The sequence below is a fragment of the Theropithecus gelada genome, chromosome 3, assembly GCF_003255815.1.
Source record: "Theropithecus gelada isolate Dixy chromosome 3, Tgel_1.0, whole genome shotgun sequence".
NCBI lineage: Eukaryota > Metazoa > Chordata > Mammalia > Primates > Cercopithecidae > Theropithecus > Theropithecus gelada.
The window spans coordinates 181,256,023-181,276,209 of NC_037670.1; the positions used below are offsets into that span (position 1 = coordinate 181,256,023).

The following is a 20,187-nucleotide window of genomic DNA, read 5'->3' on the forward strand; positions in this document are numbered from 1 at the left end:
AACAGACGGGTCGTAGAGATGAAACAGTGCTCGGTTTTTAATCATGAGTCCTGCAGAGAGCCCCTCCAGGCTGGCGCCAGAGAGATGTGATAACAGACGGGTCGTAGAGATGAAACAGTGCTGGTTTTTAAGGTGGAAGAAGGAGGCCACAAGCCAAGGAATGTGGATGTCCTCTAGAAGGTGGAATGATAAGGAAATGATTCTCCTCTGCAACCCTGCCAACAAACTGATCTTAAAAGCACCACGAAACCCGTTTGGACTCCTGACCTATAGAATTGTTAAGATAATAAATTTGTGCTATTTTAAGCCACACTTTGTAACTTGTTATGGTGGCGATGGGAAACTAACCAGAAGTGATAACTAAGGATGACGTGGTGTCTGGGGAAAAGGAAGCACTTCTGGCTTCAGAAATGCAAACATTTATGCTGGTAATTCTTTTGATCTAGTCTGTCTGACAGAATATACGTTCCTGTATTTCTACACTAGTCTGGTTCTCGAGAAGACGTTCTAGGTTGAGCACATAGAAGAGTGTTTAGTGTGTATAGTGAGTTTCCTAGAAAAATGTGTTGAATGAATAAATGAATGTGATCAAGGCAAGCTTTGGGAGGGACTGTAATTACTTGATTTTGAAATGTTGCTGCTGTTTACCATATCTTCTTAAGAATTGCTGACCTTTAGGCTGGGCGCAGTGGCTCACGCCTGTAATCCCAGCACTTTGGGAGGCTGAGGTGGGTGGATCACTTGAGGTCAGGAGTTTGAGACCAGCCTGACCAACAAGGAGAAACTCTGTCTCTACTAAAAATACAAAAATTAGCCGGGCATGGTGGCACTTACCTGTAATCCCAGCTACTCGGGAGGCTGAGGCAGGAGAATGTCTTGAACCTGGGAGGCGGAGGTTGCGGTGAGCGGAGATCATGCCATTGCACTCCACCCTGGGCAACAAGAGCAAAACTCCATCTCAGAAAAAAGAATTGCTGACCATTATGTGTTTCTGTTTAAGTTCACAACAGTCATAATTCTGTAAAATACAAGGCAAAACTTTAGTTTCTGATACTAGTAATATATCTATAGTAAATAAATGTACTAGTAAGAAAAAAGGATGTATAAAATCTCTTTTTTTTTTTTTTTTTGTTTAGACGGAGTCTCGCTCTGTCGCCCAGGCTGGAGTGCAGTGGCCGGTTCTCAGCTCACTGCAAGCTCCGCCTCCCGGGTTCCCGCCATTCTCCTGCCTCAGCCTCCCGAGTAGCTGGGACTACAGGCGCCCGCCACCTCGCCCGGCTAGTTTTTTTTTTTTGTATTTTTTTTAGTAGAGACGGGGTTTCACTGTGTTAGCCAGGATGGTCTCGATCTCCTGACCTCGTGATCCGCCCGTCTCGGCCTCCCAAAGTGCTGGGATTACAGGCTTGAGCCACCGCGCCCGGCCGTAAAATCTTAATAGGATAAATAATTATTGTATGATCAAACAATTTCAAAATCAAAATAGACACTTTTCAGTATTTATTACAAATTTTCAACTTATTTGATAAAAAGATTTCTTAGTGGCTGTTGGTCAGTGCTGCATCAAGAAACTAGTGCAAATTTTACCAAATGCATTTATCAGAAAGGGATTTTGTCCATTTTTTTTCTGCAAACAAATGTTGTTACATTAACACTAAGCATGTAACAAACTGACTTGCCTACAAATCCAAAAGCTGTCAACATAAGCCAATCCTTCAACTAAAAACTCAAACATACTTATCTCAAGGTCTGTTCCTGATCCAGATTTGTCTGTATTCGGGTTGGAAGACAGAATAACAATAAAACCAAAATTTATCTGTAAAAATAATCATCTTTTTTTTTAATGCTGGGGAGGTATTGTCCTTACTAATATGACACATCATCTATTCCCACATGCTACTGCATGGACAGGAACAGTATTATTTAGTCGCTGGAGTAACACAGTGTTAAGAATATCTGCTTCTAGCAGTGTCAGGTTTTCATCTGTTAGCTCTTTATTCGGAAATGAAGTCACAAGAATAAAGAGCTGCAAATTCAGGACGAGACTGTACAATAAAGTTCCGGACATCCAGGATCCTGTGTGTACTCTTGAATCTTTGTATCAGACGACTCCCATCCGCTAACCTGATTTGAATTTTTGTTGTTGGCACTGAATCATCAATGAGAACAACTGCGTTAAGTATTGATTTATCCTCCTCAGGTGTAAGGCTTTCAAGTTTTTTTTGTTCTCCACTAAAAGCCTTGAACCTCAATCTAGGTTTTATGTATTCTTGATCCTAATGATCCTGCATATCCAAATTCACTTGGCCACCATGAACAAGGCACTGAAGCTCCAGGGGAATCTCTCTTTCTTTTATTTTTTTTGAGACAGTCTTGCTCCATCGCCTAGGCTGGAGTACAGTGGCGCGATCTCAACTCACCGCAAGCTCTGCCTCCCGGGTTCACACCATTCTCCTGCCTCAGCCTCCCAAGTAGCTAGGACTACAGGCGCCCGCCACCACGCCCGGCTAATTTTTTGTATTTTTAGTAGAAACGGGGTTTCACTGTGTTAGCCAGGATGGTCTTGATCTCCTGACCTTGTGATCCGCCCGCCTCGGCCTCCCAAAGTGCTGGGACTACAGGCGTGAGCCAATGTGCCCAGCCTCTCTCCTCTCTCAGCAGACTCCAGAAATTGAGCATTTGTTGATTCATTGTAAGGTCTCAATTCTCCATCATCTAAACTGAAACCATTGTCCACAGTTTAAGCAAAATCTGAATATCTTGCAGCTGATTTTCTCCATAGCTATATTCAGACTGCTTACAAAAGGAATTGCCCAGTCTGTATCCTCCACCTGTGAATGACGATGAGGTGGTGTCCATGGGCTCTTGAAGACTGCAGCATTAGGTCTATCAGACTTGGAAGATCTGCACTCCACTTCATTTTCATACAGTTCTGCCAAGGCCAATTTATTTCTTTTTTTTTTTTTTTTTTTTTTTTTGAGACGGAGTCTCACTGTGACTCCCAGGCTGGAGTGCAGTGGCGCGATCTCGGCTCACTGCAAGCTCCGCCCCCTGGGTTCACGCCATTCTCCCGCCTCAGCCTCCCAAGTAGCTGGGACTACAGGCGCCCGCTACCGTGCCCGGCTAGTTTTTTGTATTTTTAGTAGAGACGGGGTTTCACCATGTTAGCCAGGATAGTCTCGATCTCCTGACCTCGTGATCCACCCGCCTCGGCCTCCCAAAGTGCTGGGATTACAGGCTTGAGCCACCGCGCCCGGCCAATTTATTTCTTGATATGTCATCCCTTTGGCTGTTTTCAAGTGTCTTTGCAAGTTCTTCACATTCGTATTAAGTTCTACAAATCCTGCGTGCTCAGAGGTCGCAGCCCAGAAGACCTCCTCTCCCGTTCACCGAGCTCAGGCCTCCTGCCCTTCGCCATCTTCCGCTGGCTCTATTTGTCTGTCTTTTTTAATTTTTTTCGAGAGGGAGTCTTTTTCTGTCACCCAGGCTGAAGTGCAGTGGCGCCATCTCTGCTCACTGCAACCTCCACCTCCAAGGTTCAAGTGATTCCCCTGCCTCAGCCTCCTGAGCAGCTGGAATTACAGGCACATGCCACCATACGTAGCGAATTTTTGTATTTTTAGTAGAGACGGGGTTTCACTGTGTTGACCAGGATGATCTCGAACCCCTGACCTCAGGTGATCTACCCACCTAGGCCTCCCAAAGTGCTGGGATTATAGGCGTGAGCGCCTGGCCCAGAAATTTATTTTTTGAAGTTTAATAATTTGTTTTATTATTGCTTATTGAGTGATTTAATAAATATTCTCTCAAGGTTAGCTTGAAATATAAATTTTAAAATGTGTATTTTAAATGTGTATTTCTGAAAATGGTATTCCAGAAATGTGTATACATTCATATGGAAAGATGTTAATTATAATCTTAGTGACAAACTCTCTTAGAACGTGTAGGAAGAACTCATTTTTGTTTCCATGTGTACACACAAGGATCTGGATGGATTTATAGCAGGATATTGACTGATGATTTCTGGGTAGATGAGATGAAATGTGGCTAACATTATTTTGCCTTATTTTGTTTTAATAACATTTTTTTAAAAAGTTTCTTGACTAAAGAGAAAATAAGCAAATACTACCTTCTCAAATTATTTCAAAAGTTCATGTTTTTCGTAGCTTTTTTCTTACTCTTTTTTCCATATGACGGTTGCGTATTCTTAGCAAATAAAACTCCACAAAGGCAAGAAAAAAAGTTAACACTCTTATCAGGTATATGGTAAGGATTTTAAATATCTCAGAGATAAGGGCCGGGCGCGGTGGCTGAAGCCTGTAATCCCAGCACTTTGGGAGGCCGAGACGGGCAGATCACGAGGTCAGGAGATCGAGACCATCCTGGCTAACACAGTGAAACCCCGTCTCTACTAAAAAATACAAAAAAAAAACTAGCCGGGCGAGGTGGCAGGCGCCTGTAGTCCCAGCTACTCGGGAGGCTGAGGCAGGAGAATGGTGTAAACCCGGGAGGCAGAGCTTGCAGTGAGCTGAGATCCGGCCACTGCACTCCAGCCCGGGCGACAGAGCGAGACTCCATCTCAGAAAAAAAAAAAAAAAATCTCAGAGATAAGGTATCTATTATCCTATTATCATTTTCTAATACAGCTCCCCTTTTCAACAGTATAATCTTTTTCAGAGGTTTTTTTTTTTTTTGAGTCCGAGTCTCACTCTGTCGCCCAGCTGGAGTGCAGTGTTGTGATCTCGGCTCACTGCAACCTCAACCTCTCAGGTTCAAGCTATTCTTCTGCCTCAGCCTCCTGAGTAGCTGGGATTACAGGCGCCTGCCACCACGCCCGGCTCATTTTTCTATTTTTAGTAGAGACGGGTTTCACCACATTGGCCAGTCTGGTCTCGAACTCCGGACCTCAAGTGATCCGCCCACCTCAGCCTCCCAAACTGCTGGGACTACAGGCGTGAGCCACCATGTCCGGCCATATTTCAGAGTGATTTTTAAGTGGAAATTTGCTCGAACACTAATGACAGACAGCATACTTAGTTACATGTCTTAATTGGTCTCCTTTAACTTATATTGCCATTTTTTTCATTTTTCCAATAATATTAAATATTTATTAAGTAATATTTTCCAATAATATTAAATAATATTTGTTGGAGACTCCGTTTGGGATTCTGCTCTTGCTGGAATGAATGCAGTGTGTCCTCACTTTGTCATGGCGTGTGACTGATAAACATCATGCATGTTTTCATAATATCATAATACTTCTGAGCTGGAAGGACCTTAGAACAGATGTATTACTGCCCCCTCATTTTCTTATGCAAACATTGCTTTTAGCCTACATGACATTGGAAAGATAGCTGGGCTGAATGATCTAATAGATTCTTTCTAGCTTAAGATTTCCTGCTTCTAGGTAAATTTCACATGTTCTTTCATGCTTTCACTGTTTTTTCAATGATGTACCCTTATTGCCATCTGGATATCTCAAAATGCATTACATTAAAATAAGAATGGAGTTCAGTTGTTGTTTTTTTTAATCACTACTCCATAATTCCTATGGTGTACTCAGAAAGTGCCGATACGGAACAATGCATTTGATGTTTTGGACTGAGTGCAGGAAATTACTCGACCGATCAAATATGAGATTTTTTTTATTGGATTTTGAAAGACCTCATCTCTTAAAAAAATGTTTATGCTAGCTGATTACACAATTATGGCTAGAATGTTTATCCTGTCACAAACATGCAATATACAACATAGAGTTAATTTAAATGCTCATGCATTCTTCACAAAGTTCATCTTTTTAAAATCTAATGTTATAGAGGAACAGTTTTTAATTTTTATTTATTTTTATTGTTTTGGGATAGGATCTCACTTTGTCACACAGGCTGGAGTGTAGTGGTGCGATCTCGGCTCACTGCAGCCTCGAACTTCTGGACTCTGTCGATTCTCCTACCTCACCCTCATGAGTAGCTGGGACTACAGCCACCACACCCAGCTTTTCATAGAGACGAGGTCTCACCACATTGCTCAGTCTGGTCTCAAACTCCTAGGCTGAAGCAGTCTGCCTCCCTTGGCCTCCCAGAGTGCTGGGATTACAGGCATGAGCCACCATGCCCGGCCTAAAAGTCTTTAAGATACATTTTTTAGATTTATTTTTGAGGTGTTAACAGCACCTTTTTTTGTATTTCAAGAAAAATGACTTGAGTCCATCACTAAATATTTTACAAATTTTAAACGTGTTAAGTAGGCCAGGTGCAATGGTACACGCCTGTAATCCCAGCACTTTGGGATGCTGAGATGGGTGGATCACTTGAGGTCAGGAGTTCAAATCAAGACCAGCCTGGCCAACATTGTGAAACCTCATCTCTACTAAAAATACAAAAATTTGCCAGGCATGGTGGCAGGCACCTGTAATCCCAGCTACTCAGGGTGCTGAGGCAGGAGAACCACTTCCACCCAGGAGGTGGAGGTTGCAGTGAGCCGAGATTGTGGTGCTACACTCCAGCCTGAGCAACAGAGCAAGACCCTGTCTCAAAAAAAAAAAAAAAGTATTAGCAGTAGTAACAGTAGTAATATAGAATATTGTGGCATATTAATATGATATGTAGCAGAGGGGGAGCAGGTTCAACTTGTGCATGAAAACAGCTTATATCTTCATCTTTTGGGGTAGATCTCACAGCCACGGGGGAGGAGGCGCTTTCCTAGCTTGGTAACAGCGCGGATTGACACCTCTGGGAGCCGTGTCTCGGTGTTCTCATCAAATGGCTGGTTGTCTGAGGCAGCTTTTTGTGGTATTAGCACAGAGATTTGCTAAACTGTATGTTGATCTTCAGTGTATTGCTTTTTTTTTTTAAAGAAATGTTTTGAATAAGTAATTGCTTACTGTTCTGTGTTTTCCCCCTATTCCTTTTTAGGCTTCTCTACAGTTTAGCCTTTAATGCCAGGTTTCTGAGACATCTTTGGTTTCTAATATCTTCCATGTCAACACGGATGATCACAGGGTATGTATTATACAGACTTATAAATTGAGCTCACAGGCACAGGAAGTAGCAGCCTAATCGGAAATGCTGCCAGAACCTGTTTTTAAGTCCTGCTTATACTGGACTTACTTCATATTAGAAGGAAAGTTCCAGATGGTCTCAGTTGCACAAAAAGAAAAATCAGAGTCTAATCTTAACAGTTACTTATCTGTATATATTATTGAGAGTATGGTTTTAGCTGAAGGTAACTTTGCTTTAAATATCCTAGCCATTTTTTTTAAAAAAGTAGACATTTGGAAATTACTTTGCTCCATATGATTTTACTATTCTTTTCACAGTGAAAATACAGATTTGAAGTAAATTTAAGACTGCTGCAAACATTAGAACAGTGTAGACTTTTTTTTTTTTTTTTTTTTTTTTTTTTTTTTTTTTTTGAGACGGAGTCTCGCTCTGTCGCCCAGGCTGGAGTGCAGTGGCCGGATCTCAGCTCACTGCAAGCTCCGCCTCCCGGGTTCCCGCCATTCTCCTGCCTCAGCCTCCCGAGTAGCTGGGACTACAGGCGCCCGCCACCTCGCCCGGCTAATTTTTTTTTTTATTTTTTAGTAGAGACGGGGTTTCACCGTGTTAGCCAGGATGGTCTCGATCTCCTGACCTCGTGATCCGCCCGTCTCGGCCTCCCAAAGTGCTGGGATTACAGGCTTGAGCCACCGCGCCCGGCCCAGTGTAGACATTTTTAAACATTTGTTTAAATAATTAGATTTTTCTTATTTGAATCGTGTAATTTAAAAAATAGCATCTTTGACATACATATTTTAATTGTGTAATAGGTAGGAATTTCATACTTAAAATCCTTCATGGTAAACTGACTTAGCCTAGTACTCTGTTGTTGAATTTTTCCTCTGCCAGGAGTCTCAGCCGGCCGGGCGCGGTGGCTCACGCCTGTAATTCCAGCACTTTGGGAGGCCGAGGCCAGTGGATCACCTGAGGTCAGGAGTTCAAAACCAGCCTGGCCAACATGGTGAAACCCCATCTCTACTAAAAATATAAAAATTAGTCGGGCATGGTGGCACGTGCCTGTAATCCCAGCTACTCGGGAGGCTGATGCAGGAGAATCGTTTGAACCTGGAAGGCGGAGGTTGCAGTGAGTCGAGATCGTGCCACTGCAGTCCAGCCTGGGTGAGAGCAAGACTTCCTCTCAAAAAAAAAGAAAAAAAGAAGTCTAAGCCAGTCCCCCTGTACTGTCATTGGAAAAGATGAAGTGTGTAATTCAGTTAATTGGAGACTAAACTTACAAGATGCCACCTGCATGTCATGCTCATGAGAGTGGTGATAATAGCAGTCACCGTTACTGACTCCATGCTGTGAACCAGCTCATTCGGTGGTGGGAAGACACATCTCAGTTGTAGGGCAAGAGTGTAGGAAGTGGTCTTGTTTTCTTTTTAGGAACAGGAAGTTAGAAGAAAGAATTTTTGGTGGATTGGGGTGGTATATCTAAAATATAAACACATGCTCATCTGCAGTCTGACTTGCTGTGTACAGTCATAATGAAAACTCTTGTTGAGATTTCTGAATTTTGAGCTTTTTCATGCAATATGTAGAGCAAAAGATATTCATATGTTATTCAGCCACGCACAGTCAGCCCCTTTATGATGGAACTGGTGTTCAAATCATCTGGGCAACACAGTTCATACTAATGAAAGGGGAATGTCAGTTTCTCAATATTATTACTTAAAATTTTTCATTTTTTTAATTGCATCTTAAGTGAGGAAAAGGGAGTTTTAATGCTGCCACTGTGACTGGTGAAACTCCTAAAGGTTAAGTGAGTTTACCTTGCATCAACAATGGGTGGCTAAAGCACTCCTAGAAATGCTTTCTAGACGAAAGACTCCTAGAATGATTTACTGTCCTGAGAAATGCTTTTCTTTCATTTCCAAACCAAAATACAGGATTTTAGGTGTGTTTTGTTGTGTTTTTTGGTGCATTTCAGCCACTTCTGACTATGCCAACCTTGGTTTTCATTAGTGACAGGTTTGTTTCGGGCAGAAGGAGATTGAGAATCATCAGGACAGGAAATTATCATTTACCCATAAGTGCCCCAGCTTGGCAACAGAGACACTGTCATAGTTCTGCCTGATAATTGCTTATTTGTTTATGGCATTTGTCTCTTGCTAAGGAAATGGAGTCGTGGTGTGTGAAAGAAAAGTGGGATATTGTTAATTATATTAAATTATTAATACTATTTTATGATAGGGTAGTTTTATAAATCTTATTAAAAGACAGTTTGAGAATTGGAATGTCTTTTTACTTGTTTAATTTATTAGAATGAAGTCCCTCAAGAAACTGACAGTGTATTAATACGTTCTCAATACAGATGCTCCTTGAGGTACAATGGGGCTGTGTCCTGATAAACCCATTGTAAGTTGAAAATATCATAAGTCGAAATGCATTTAAGACACCTAGCCTACTGAGGCCTCACAGCTTCGCCTAGCCTACCTGAAACGTGCTCAAAACACCTGCATTAGCCTACAGCTAGGCAAAATCATCAAACACTAGGCCAATTTTACAATAAAGTGTTGAATGTCTCATGTAATTTATTGAATATTGTACTGAAAGTGAAAAAACAGAATGGTTTATGGATACTCGAAGTACGGTTTCTACTGAATGGGAATCGCCTTTGACCATCTTGAAGTTGCAGGATCCTAAATTGAACCATTGTAAGTCAGCACCATCTGTATATATCTCATATTTCCTACTGGGAATAAAGTTTAAAATGAAATGACTGATTTTCTGAAACTGGCACTCAATTCAAGTCAAAAATAGTTTCACAGTAAGGCTTGCATTGCTAGGACTTTCAGCTTTAGTGGGCAGAAGTACCATCAGGGGAGCGTGTTAAAATGCATATTCTCGTGAGACGAGATTGTGCCATTGCACTCCAGCCTGGGTAACAAGAGGGAAACTTTGTCTCAAAAAAAAAAAAAAATCAGATTCTCTGATCCTGCCCTAAGACTTGGGTTAGAAACCCTGGAGACTGCGACCTCACAGGCTCATCAGGTGATTGAGGTGCAGATGGTTTGGGGGCCAACCGAGATGCACTATTCTTCACCCCCGTCTAGCAGACCACATTTAAACAATCTCCAGATGGATAGTGAATTTTGGCACATCAGACATTTTGCAAATAACATCTTTATTCGTGTACTTGATTTTCAGTACTTGCTATTGTAATCAGCCAGTTTAGTTTCCCTCTTCTTGAAGATGAAGGAACCCATAGCCAGCTGGTACTTTTTCCATTAGGCATCCGCTGACTGTGACATAGCAGAGATGCTTTGCCCAGAAGTCTTCAATGTGGGCGGTAGGTGCCGATGTTGGCTGTTTTATAAATAATCTCAAAACAGTCTACAGTAGTATTCTGAAACCTGTTAAAGCAAGAATCCGTTCTTAAGACTAAAAGCTCTTTGCAAGGGTAAGGGACATTGAACGAGGAGGAGGAGTGGTTCCCACAGGCACGCAATGTGAAAACCCTTGTTCTCAAGATCTAGACAGAGGTTAGGGATTGCCTCGGGTCTCACTGATGGTGAGTAATTCACCTAGCTCCCCTGAGTTATGTGTGAATCAATGTCTTTTCCATTACAGTAAGTTACAGACTTTTTATTTGCACATAAGTCCTTGAGATTGACCTGTTTTCAGAGGAATATTTGAGTCAGTGTTTATAGCAGAAAGAGTGGTCAGCAGAGAACTCAGAGACCTGTGTCTCGTTCGTGCCCTGTCTGCAGGACAGCATTGGCACGTATCCTTCTTGCCAATCCCACTTTTTGTGTCATCTTGGCTTCCGCAATGAGGTAGGACAGTTGTGCTTTGTCCCTTTTTGATTGTCCCTACAACGTTTAAAGTTTGGATGGATGGCATTCTTCATTAATTGATTATTACATTCAGCGTAGTGCTAAATGCAGAGTGTCACAACTACAAATAGGGATCATGTATGCTCCGGTTGTGTAGCATGTGGACATAGTGTATCTTCTCTGTGGGAACAGTTTCGGGTGCACATATGGGTTCCTGTTCTCAAAGCAGTTGATGATGGCAGTGCCCTCCCCTGAACCATGTACCATGGAGACTCAAAAGCTCCAGGTGGCTCAGCCAAGCTCCTTATGGCCCTGCTAATTATAACAAGTGGTCTTACCTTCTGCTTTGCTTTCATATGTGATTTGTAGATCCTGACTCCTGGTTTCATCTCATCCACTATATACCTGTAGTTTTGTGGAAATGGATATTTGGGGAGATAAGAGAGTGATCTTGCTCTCAATGTCTGTTAACCTATGATTAATTTGACTTGGTAGAGGGGACCATGGACTTTATAGAAAGAGCTTGCAGGTGATTCTGTGTTAGCTAAAATGTTCCATAAGACAAGGAACCAGACTTAAAAACGACAGAAAAGGAAGACGTTCTAGGTGAAATAAGTCAATATAATATATCTTAGCTTTTTATTTGTTTGTTTATATTTTTGGAGACAGAGTCTCACCCTGTTTCCCAGGCATGATCTCAGCTCACTGCAACCTCTGCCTCCCAGGTTCAAGTGATTCCCCTGCCTCAGCCTCCCAAGTAGTTGGGATTACAGGCACACGCCACCACGCCCAGCTAATTTTTTGTGTCTTTAGTAGAGAGGGTTTCACCATGTTGGCCAGGCTGGTCTTGAACTCCTGACCTTGTGATCCACCCACATCGGCCTCCCAAAGTGCTGGGATTACAGGTGTGAGCCACCACACCTGGCCTTTTTTTTTTTTTCTTAACATTTTAAACTTTTTTTGAAACAGAATCTGGCTCTGTTGCCCAGGCTGGAGTGCAGTGGCACAATCTCAGCTCATGGCATCCTCCGCCTCCTGGTCTCAAGCCATTCTCCTGCCTCAGCCTCCTAAGTAACTGGGACTGTGGGCACATATCATTACACCTGGCTAATTAATTTATCATATCATAGCTCTTGATGGGTGACAGGGGCTGCTGAGTAAAGACCACCTTAGCTGCTGTGAAAGCAGGAGCAGGATGGGAGCTGGTGAATAAAGCAGACAGTGGGAGCAAGGCCACTGTAGAGAACCAAAAACTTTGTTTCTTAAGGTTCCAGTTTGGCTTCAATATTGAATAGCTTTCAGCCTTACCAAAAGTAAGTCGCTGGATAAATTTTTCCTGAGAGCAGAATGATTTGCCTTTATTAAATATGTTGAGTAGATGGGAAGGGGGATGGTTTCCTCATAAAAGTAAAGTACATGTGTGTCTTGAATAGTGGCCTTATTAGACCTCTTCTTAGGGCCTTAGCCTGGGAACGACTGGCTCACTCTTAGTAACTTCATTATCCAGTTGATGTAGGTAGCAGGAACCTTAGTGAAGATTAATGGGTTGGTATGCTATTTTATATATTAATCTGTGCTGTTTATTAACCTGCATTGCCATGGTGACTTTACCTTGCCTTTAAGTAGTTTAATTCCTAATGCAAATGTTACTTTCCCTGATTATATTTGTTTGATGTTATGTTTTAATTAGTTCCCAAACTAAGACTAATTGTAAAGTGACTGGTTTTTTTCTTCTTTTCTTTAATTCAAGGTCTATGGTACCATTGCTTCAGGTGATATCCAGGGGTTCTCCTATGTCTTTTGAAGATTCTAGTCGAATCATCCCACTCTTTTACCTTTTTAGCTCCTTGTTTAGTCATTCACTAATTTCCATACATGATAATGAATTCTTCGGTGATCCCATAGAAGGTAAGGATTTTGAGAAACCAGTTTGCTGCTGGCCACATGGCCCAACAGTTTTCATAGACAGTAGAAAAGTTTTAAGCTTTTTAAGTCTTTCAGTGTGTGTTAAAAGATGGAAAAAGAAATGATAGAAAATTGGATTGTATTTTTTAGTTGTAGGTCAAAGACAATCATCGATGATGCCTTTTACTTTAGAAGAGCTGATAATGTTGTCTCGATGCCTTCGAGATGCATGCCTGGGGATCATCAAGTTGGCTTATCCAGAAACCAAACCAGAAGTTCGAGAAGAATATATTACAGCATTTCAGAGTGTTGGAGTCACCACTAGCTCTGAAATGCAACAATGCATACAGATGGAACAGAAACGATGGATTCAGTTATTTAAGGTACAGAGTATATGTATTTTTTTGTTTGCTGACACTGAAAAGTATACACATTTTTGTCTTGACCATTGCAGAGGAATAAAAATACAGGTTTGTTTCAGACATGCGTTAATTTGCAAGACCTTTTTTTTTTTAAAAAAATATATACATGGACTTGATGTGTCTCCCAGGCTGAAGTGCAGTGACACCATCATATCCCGCTGCAGCCTTAAACTCCTGGGATCAAGCAATCCTCTCACCTCAGCCTCCTGAGGAGCTCGGGCTACTGGCACGTGCCACCATGCCCAGCTAATTTGTTAGTTTTTTTGTAGAGCCAGAGTCTCACTGTGTTACCCAGGCTGGTCTCAAACTCCTGGCCTCATGGGTTCCTCCTGCTTCTGCCTCCCATAATGCTGGGATTATAGGCGTGAGCCACTGCAGCTGGCCTGTACAACTTTTTAATTAAGAAAAGTAATTTTAGTACTTTTGATTAAGGTAATATAATTAACTAAAATTACTTTCATTTTAATTTACATTTGCCTCACTTAAAACCATGTTTTTAAACCTTGTTACGTGCATCTTTTCTGTGTGGCCCTAAATACTTAACTGTGATACGATGAAATATAAATACAGTTTTTAAAATGTTTTTATTTTTCAGTAAGTATTTCTTAGATTTTATTATTTTTTCAAACCTTTCAAAAATTGATTAACAAGGTAAAATAGTTCATTAATTTTTAATGCTAGTTGTGTATAAATTATTTTAACATATCTTCATTCTTAACCAGAAAGTGAAGTTTTGAGTTACTATGGCTGGAATGTTGGCAGGAAACCACCACCAGTGAGAATGTAACTGTTGGGACGGAAAAAAAGAAAAGGAAAAGGGTGCTTGACTTCCCATGAAATTTCTGCAGCAAACACATCTAGTCAGCTAAAATTGCTCATTAAAGGAGTGAGAGCAGAAGAAGTGCATTTTCCAAATTGAATGCTGGATTTACAGTCCGTTTAATACCAGCGACCTCTCGCACACTAATGTTCAGTTCGAGTCATCAGCTGTCCCTTTGGGTCTTTTATCACTGCTTTTGTCAAGCTATCTATTTAATTGAAAGAAGTTAATTGAATGAAAATGATCAACTAAGCTTGTATTAATATTACTAATGGAACTTTCTTCTTGGCCGTGTTTGGAGAAAGATGTCAAGCTAGACTTTAGGAAGGGCCCATTAATGCTTGCACTTACCCTGATGGGCTAATTAAGGAATGCTTATTCATCCTCCAGGTCCACGAGAGTCTCTCTCCAGCCCGTTCTGCCTGGTTTTACAACACATTTCTCTTAGGAGCATGAGCATTAGCAGCAGCAGCAGTAACTGATAATGTTTTGATTGCACTGAATACAGTCCTAATGCATCATTGAATTTATAATTTGGGCAGATTGATGTAATATATGTTTGCACAATTTATTTTAATTACCTGTTTCTGTAGTCCTAAGTAAACTGGAAAGGTCACATGGTAAGCCTTTACTATATCCTTTCTTAAAGATTGACAATTTTGCAACTTTTCTATGTTAAAAAATAAGCAATCTCACCTATTTAAAACTTACAATTCTTATATAAGCTTTTCCTGGACATGGGTGTTACAGGTAGCATGTTTGTTTTCCTTTCCATATTTGATTAAACCCTGGGGTCTTTATTAACAATAAAGCTTTCCATGATGTGGAATATCAGGTGTTGTGTATGATATCAGATCATTTCACTGTTTTATAGCACCTGTTGAGAGTTTCATAATTTCCATATGACAGCCTTATCTTTAGTATGTAAAAATCTCTGAACTTAATAATGCCATATAAGGTATTTTCCACCCTGACCTTATTTTGTTTTGGTTAAGCATTAAGTGAAGAGTTTGTACAGAATTTTTTATGCCTCAAAATGACTCGCTGCCACCTTATTAACCATTGAAGGTTTTAAGAATTGGGGTGAGGCCGGGTGTGGTGACTCACGCCTATAATCCCAGCACTTTGGGAGGCCAAGGCAGGTGGATCATGAGCTCAGGAGTTTGAGACCAACCTGGCCAACGTGGTGAAACCCCATCTCTACTAAAGATACCAAAAATTAGCTGGGCGTGGTGATCCACACCTGTAATCCCAGCTACTGGGGAGGCTGGGGCAGGAGAATCGCTAGAACTCGGGAGGCGGAGGTTGCAATCAGCCGAGATAGCACCACTGCACTCCAGCCTAGGCCATAAGGTGAGACTCTCTCTCAAAAAAAAAGAGGGTGAATGTTTACCTTTTTTTTGTTGGTGGTGGTGATCGTTTTAGGTTTGAAATAAGTTGTTCTAAGACCTTTTGAGTTTAGAATTGTTTAAAGACCTTTTTTTTTTTAAAGGATTTCTGTTCTTTGGCCTCCTGTCCCCCAAACCATTTTATGCTACCTGCTGTTGAGCTGAGCCCCCCAAAATAAAAATCACTGCATAATTTTTGAGTAATCAGCTGCTATTAGCTTTTCTTTTAAGAAAATACTATCTTTATTATGAAGATATATGAACTTACACCTCTGCAATTAACTGTGTTTTAGGCAGTATTCTAAGAGCTTTGCCTATATTCATTTAATGCAGTAGTTCTGCGAGAAAGATACTGTAATTTGTTTTTACAGTTGAGGTCACGTATATGATGGTAGAACTAGCTACTATTCTACATTCCCCTTCTGAAAAGAATAAAAATTTTATCAGCATTTTTCATATTATTATTGTACCAAATTTGAGTTGAAGAATTCGAGGTAGAATCAACCAAAAAGGCAAAAGCGTTTTGCCTATGATCTCCTGCCTTCCATTGATTTTGACAGAATTGCAAATGATGAGACCTGACTCCTTCAACACCGACCATTTTCATTTTTCAGTCGTATCATGGTCCTCCCAAAGTCATTTGTGTGAGAGGCTCTGTTGGCTGGTCACAGAAACATAGAATTTTAAGTGGATAGAGTCATCTTTCTTTGTCACTATAAGAATTGAGGTCACTTTCTAAGCCCTGCCTTGACACTGCTAAAACAGTTTATGCATTTATCAAATTTATAAACTCCTCTTGAAGTGTAATTTATAGCTATAATTACTTTAGCTTGATGAGATAGGAAATCCTGTTTTGAGATGTCTGTATGCATCTACCAAACTTAACAGGAGTTACCTCCTGTGATAGGGAAACAGGAGGAAGTAGCAGGGAATGAGGAAGGTTCATGCCCTCGTTATCCATATGTCTGTCTGGAGAGAGAGAGAGACCCATATTGTGAGTTTTTTACTTCCTTAGTGGTTAAGTTGTATTTTTTTCAATTCCAAAAAGCTATTTTTAAAAAGTAGTAAAGCAACAGCAGTGCCCTGTTAATATAATCCTAAAAGGCGGCCATTTAGGTGTCCATGTTACAGCTAAGAGACCTAAAGCTTGTAGCGCTATGCCATAGCCTTTTCTGTTATGAAGATTTGATTCATTTTTTTGTTTTTTGACTAAAGTGGATACTATATGAAGTAATTTTAATAATGTTTTAAATATGTGCTGAAGAATACTGTTTTTCAAAATACACCAGTTTTTAACCTGTTTATGCCAGAGGTTGCAGATTTTTTGTGTGAAAAATCAGGCCTTGGCCATGACCTTGAGCAGTAGAATATAAATCCCACAAGCTTAGCGTTCCAATAATGGAACACTAGGCATAAATGGGTTAACAAGTGGTAACTAAGGGCTATATAAAATTTGGTTAACCCTTGACAGCAGCAGTGCATACCAGATATTTCATGACTTTCATAGGTTAGAATGTTTATTCTCAGTTATTTGAACATTCACAGTATTCATCCCACCCATAGTGACACAGCTCTATGCTAAGGGATCGTGAATGAATTCACACTGGGTGCCTGTTCCTGCAGTATCACCATGTAATGAAGGAGACATGCATTCAGCTAATGACAGTGGGAAACAGCAAATCGCAGAGGCTGGGCCTGTGGAAGCACACAGGAGAGAAGCACCAGCTGCTGCTCGCCTGACACAACTCAGTTGAGGAAAATGGTTGTTTTCCAACGAGGTCATGTTCTTAGAGCTTTTTCTGACACATTACTTTCATATATTCTTCTTATGAAGTCAAATTGTAAAAATCCATTGTCGTTTGATGTATTTCCCACATTACACATTTACTGCACTTCAGAACCTGGAAATTGTGTGCTAAGTATGCTTTGTATTTTGCTTTTTAAAGAACTAACTCATCTGGTTTCAGGACTACATCTACTCTAGAAAGGAAAAAAAAAAAAAGAAAAATAATTAACTCAGTTGTTTGGTTTTAGTTACCAGATTTTACATATCACATTCAAGATAAAAAAGATACTTTTATTTTATGTTATGATGCAATTAGTCTTTCAGTTGCCCTTTAAAACTTGGACTATATGTGCTTTTTTGGTTGCAATACTGTATCTAAATATCCCTCGTCTCCATACAGAAATGTCACAACTTAGGATTGATAGCCTTGTCGTCTAATTTATATATACATTTGTGATAATAGAGCTAGTGCTTAAGAATATTTCTCCAAGGTCAGTTAAGCAAGACTTTCTTATGATCATCATTGCCATGAACTCTCAAACATAGGGATCTTGTGAAAACAGTGCCTGTTAATTTATAATGTTTACCTTGAACAGTTGCCAAGTGTGATTTTTATAAGGAGTTGGTATGTTTCTAAGCAGTTATCTACTTGATCTTTTTAATATTGGGGTTAAGGGAAACCTGCTTACAGCATCACCTATTTTTCATTCAAATGGCACATTAAAATCGAGCATGTGTAACAGTTGTGCACCTTTGTGGGTTTTTGTTGGTTTTGGTTTTTTTTTTTTTTTTGAGACAGGGTTTCGTTGTGTTGCCCAGGCTGGAGTACAGTGGCTCGATCTCATTGCAACCTCCACCCCCCAGGCTCAAGTGATTCTTTCACCTTGGCCTCCTTAGTAGCTGGGACTCAGGCATGCGCCACCACACCTGGCTAATTTTTGTATTTTTTGTAGAGATGGGGTTTCGCCGTGTTACCCAAGCTGGTCTTAAACTCCTAGGCTCAAGTGATCTGCCTGCCTCGGCCTCCCAAAATGCTAGGATTACAGGTGTGAGCCACCATGCCTGGCAGTGTGCGCGTTTCTGAATAAATTTATTAGTACTTGAATAATGTATTTTCTGCATTTATTTAATGTAATGTTTTGATCTAGCGTGGAAGAACTTGAGAGGAGGGACAAGAGTTAACACATGAGATGAACATAATGCTGTTGTATTTCAGAACTTAAAATCCACTAAAATTGTGTATATTCCGCTAGATACAGCTAGTTGTTCCACTGTTTGCTATCTTATTTCATATAACTTACCACACTGGTTCTCAAGTCATAACTACCTATCAGAGTCATCTGGGGGAGCAGTGGAAAACTCGACTGGCTCCACCTCAGACGAATTGAATTCGAGTCAGTGATGGCGGCATGCCCGTGGTGGGCTTTTCATAGTACTCCAGGTGATTCTAAAATGCAGCAAAGGTTAAGAGCCACAGGCTCTAACTCACTTTGAGCAGATGTAGTCACTTCATGTGATTTGGGCATGGTTGCCTCTACGAACTTTCCCTTTTTGGTGCTAGATACTTGTAGAGCAGTTGAATTTGTGATTCTGAAAGTGAATGTGGAAAAAAGGAATGTGTTAAGGTGTTTCGAGATCACAAAATGGATCCAGTCAAATTTTCATGTTTATATTTTTCATTAAAAACTTAGGAGAAAAATAGTTGATGTAAAGGAGGGAAAAATGTTCTTAGTTGAATTTTAAGGTTTGGTATTTGATATTCTAAATAAGTATTTTGGGAATTGGTCCAGGACTAGTCATGCCATATTTAGCAAATAAAAAGACAGGTCACCTAGTTAAAAATTGAATTACGGATAAATCACAATTACTTTTAAAAATGTAATTATGTCCCATGCAGTATTGTGGACATACTTAAAGCAATATTTTAGACATATTTATACTAAAAATATATTATTTGATATAAATAAATATAAATATATTTGATGTTTATTAAACCATGCCTTACCACAGTGACTTCTATCTTTTTTTTTTTTTTTTTTTTTTTTTTTTTTGGAGAGGGAGTCTCGCTCTGTCGCCCAGGCTGGAGTGCAGTGGCCAGATCTCAGCTCACTGCAAGCCCTGCCTCCCGGTTTTACGCCATTCTCCTGCCTTAGCCTCCCGAGTAGCTGGGACAACAGGCGCCCGCCACCTCGCCCGGCTAGTTTTTTTTGTATTTTTTAGTAGAGGTGGGGTTTCACCGTGTTAGCCAGGGTGGTCTTGATCTCCTGACCTTGTGATCCGCCCGTCTCGGCCTCCCAAAGTGCTGGGATTACAGGCTTGAGCCACCGCGCCTGGCCAGTGCCTTCTGTCTTGATATCCTGTCCTTAACATAGCTCCCTTGGCTGGACTCACTTTTTTACCTTCTCCTTTCCTCCTCCTTTCTCCCCATCTCCCTTCACCCCCTTTTTTTGATTCACCAAGAATCCATGGTAGTACTGGCATGTTATATTGGTAACATGTAGTTACTTCTTTTTTCATATTTAGGATTGGAAATATGAAAGAGGATACACTATATTGAAATTTTTAGGCCGGGCGCGGTGGCTCAAGCCTGTAATCCCAGCACTTTGGGAGGCCGAGACGGGTGGATCACGAGGTCAGGAGATCGAGACCATCCTGGCTAACACGGTGAAACCCCGTCTCTACTAAAAAATACGAAAAACTAGCCGGGCGTGGTGGCGGGTGCCTGTAGTCCCAGCTACTCGGGAGGCTGAGGCAGGAGAATGGCGTGAACCCGGGAGGCGGAGCTTGCAGTGAGCTGAGATCCGGCCATTGCACTCCAGCCTGGGCGGCAGAGCGAGACTCCGTCTCAAAAAAAAAAGAAATTTTTAACATTTAATTTTATAATAATTTAGTAGAAGAATGTAAGTGAGAACTCGTCTCATATAATTTGATAATGTTTGTAATCTATAGAAAATATATGTTCTCATGAACAGAGATTGAATAGAAATAGATGTCTAGGAGTTAGGCAGACCTGATCTTTCCCTTGCCCAACCTGGAGCAAGTTACCCCCTCAATAA

At 40.8% G+C, this 20,187-nt stretch overlaps 1 protein-coding gene and 1 pseudogene across 1 annotated transcript in view; one reads left to right on the plus strand and one right to left on the minus strand.

Moving 5' to 3' along the window:
• Positions 1 to 20,187, plus strand: part of UBE3C (ubiquitin protein ligase E3C) — a 141,451-nt gene that overhangs the window by 63,522 nt on the left and 57,742 nt on the right. The window contains exons 11-13 of the mRNA XM_025378882.1: positions 6,909 to 6,995; positions 12,561 to 12,718; positions 12,866 to 13,098. Of these exons, the coding sequence (XP_025234667.1) occupies positions 6,909 to 6,995; positions 12,561 to 12,718; positions 12,866 to 13,098 (478 nt within the window). The remainder of the gene's footprint in view (positions 1 to 6,908; positions 6,996 to 12,560; positions 12,719 to 12,865; positions 13,099 to 20,187) is intronic.
• On the minus strand, positions 1,877 to 3,415 carry LOC112620569 (annotated as a pseudogene).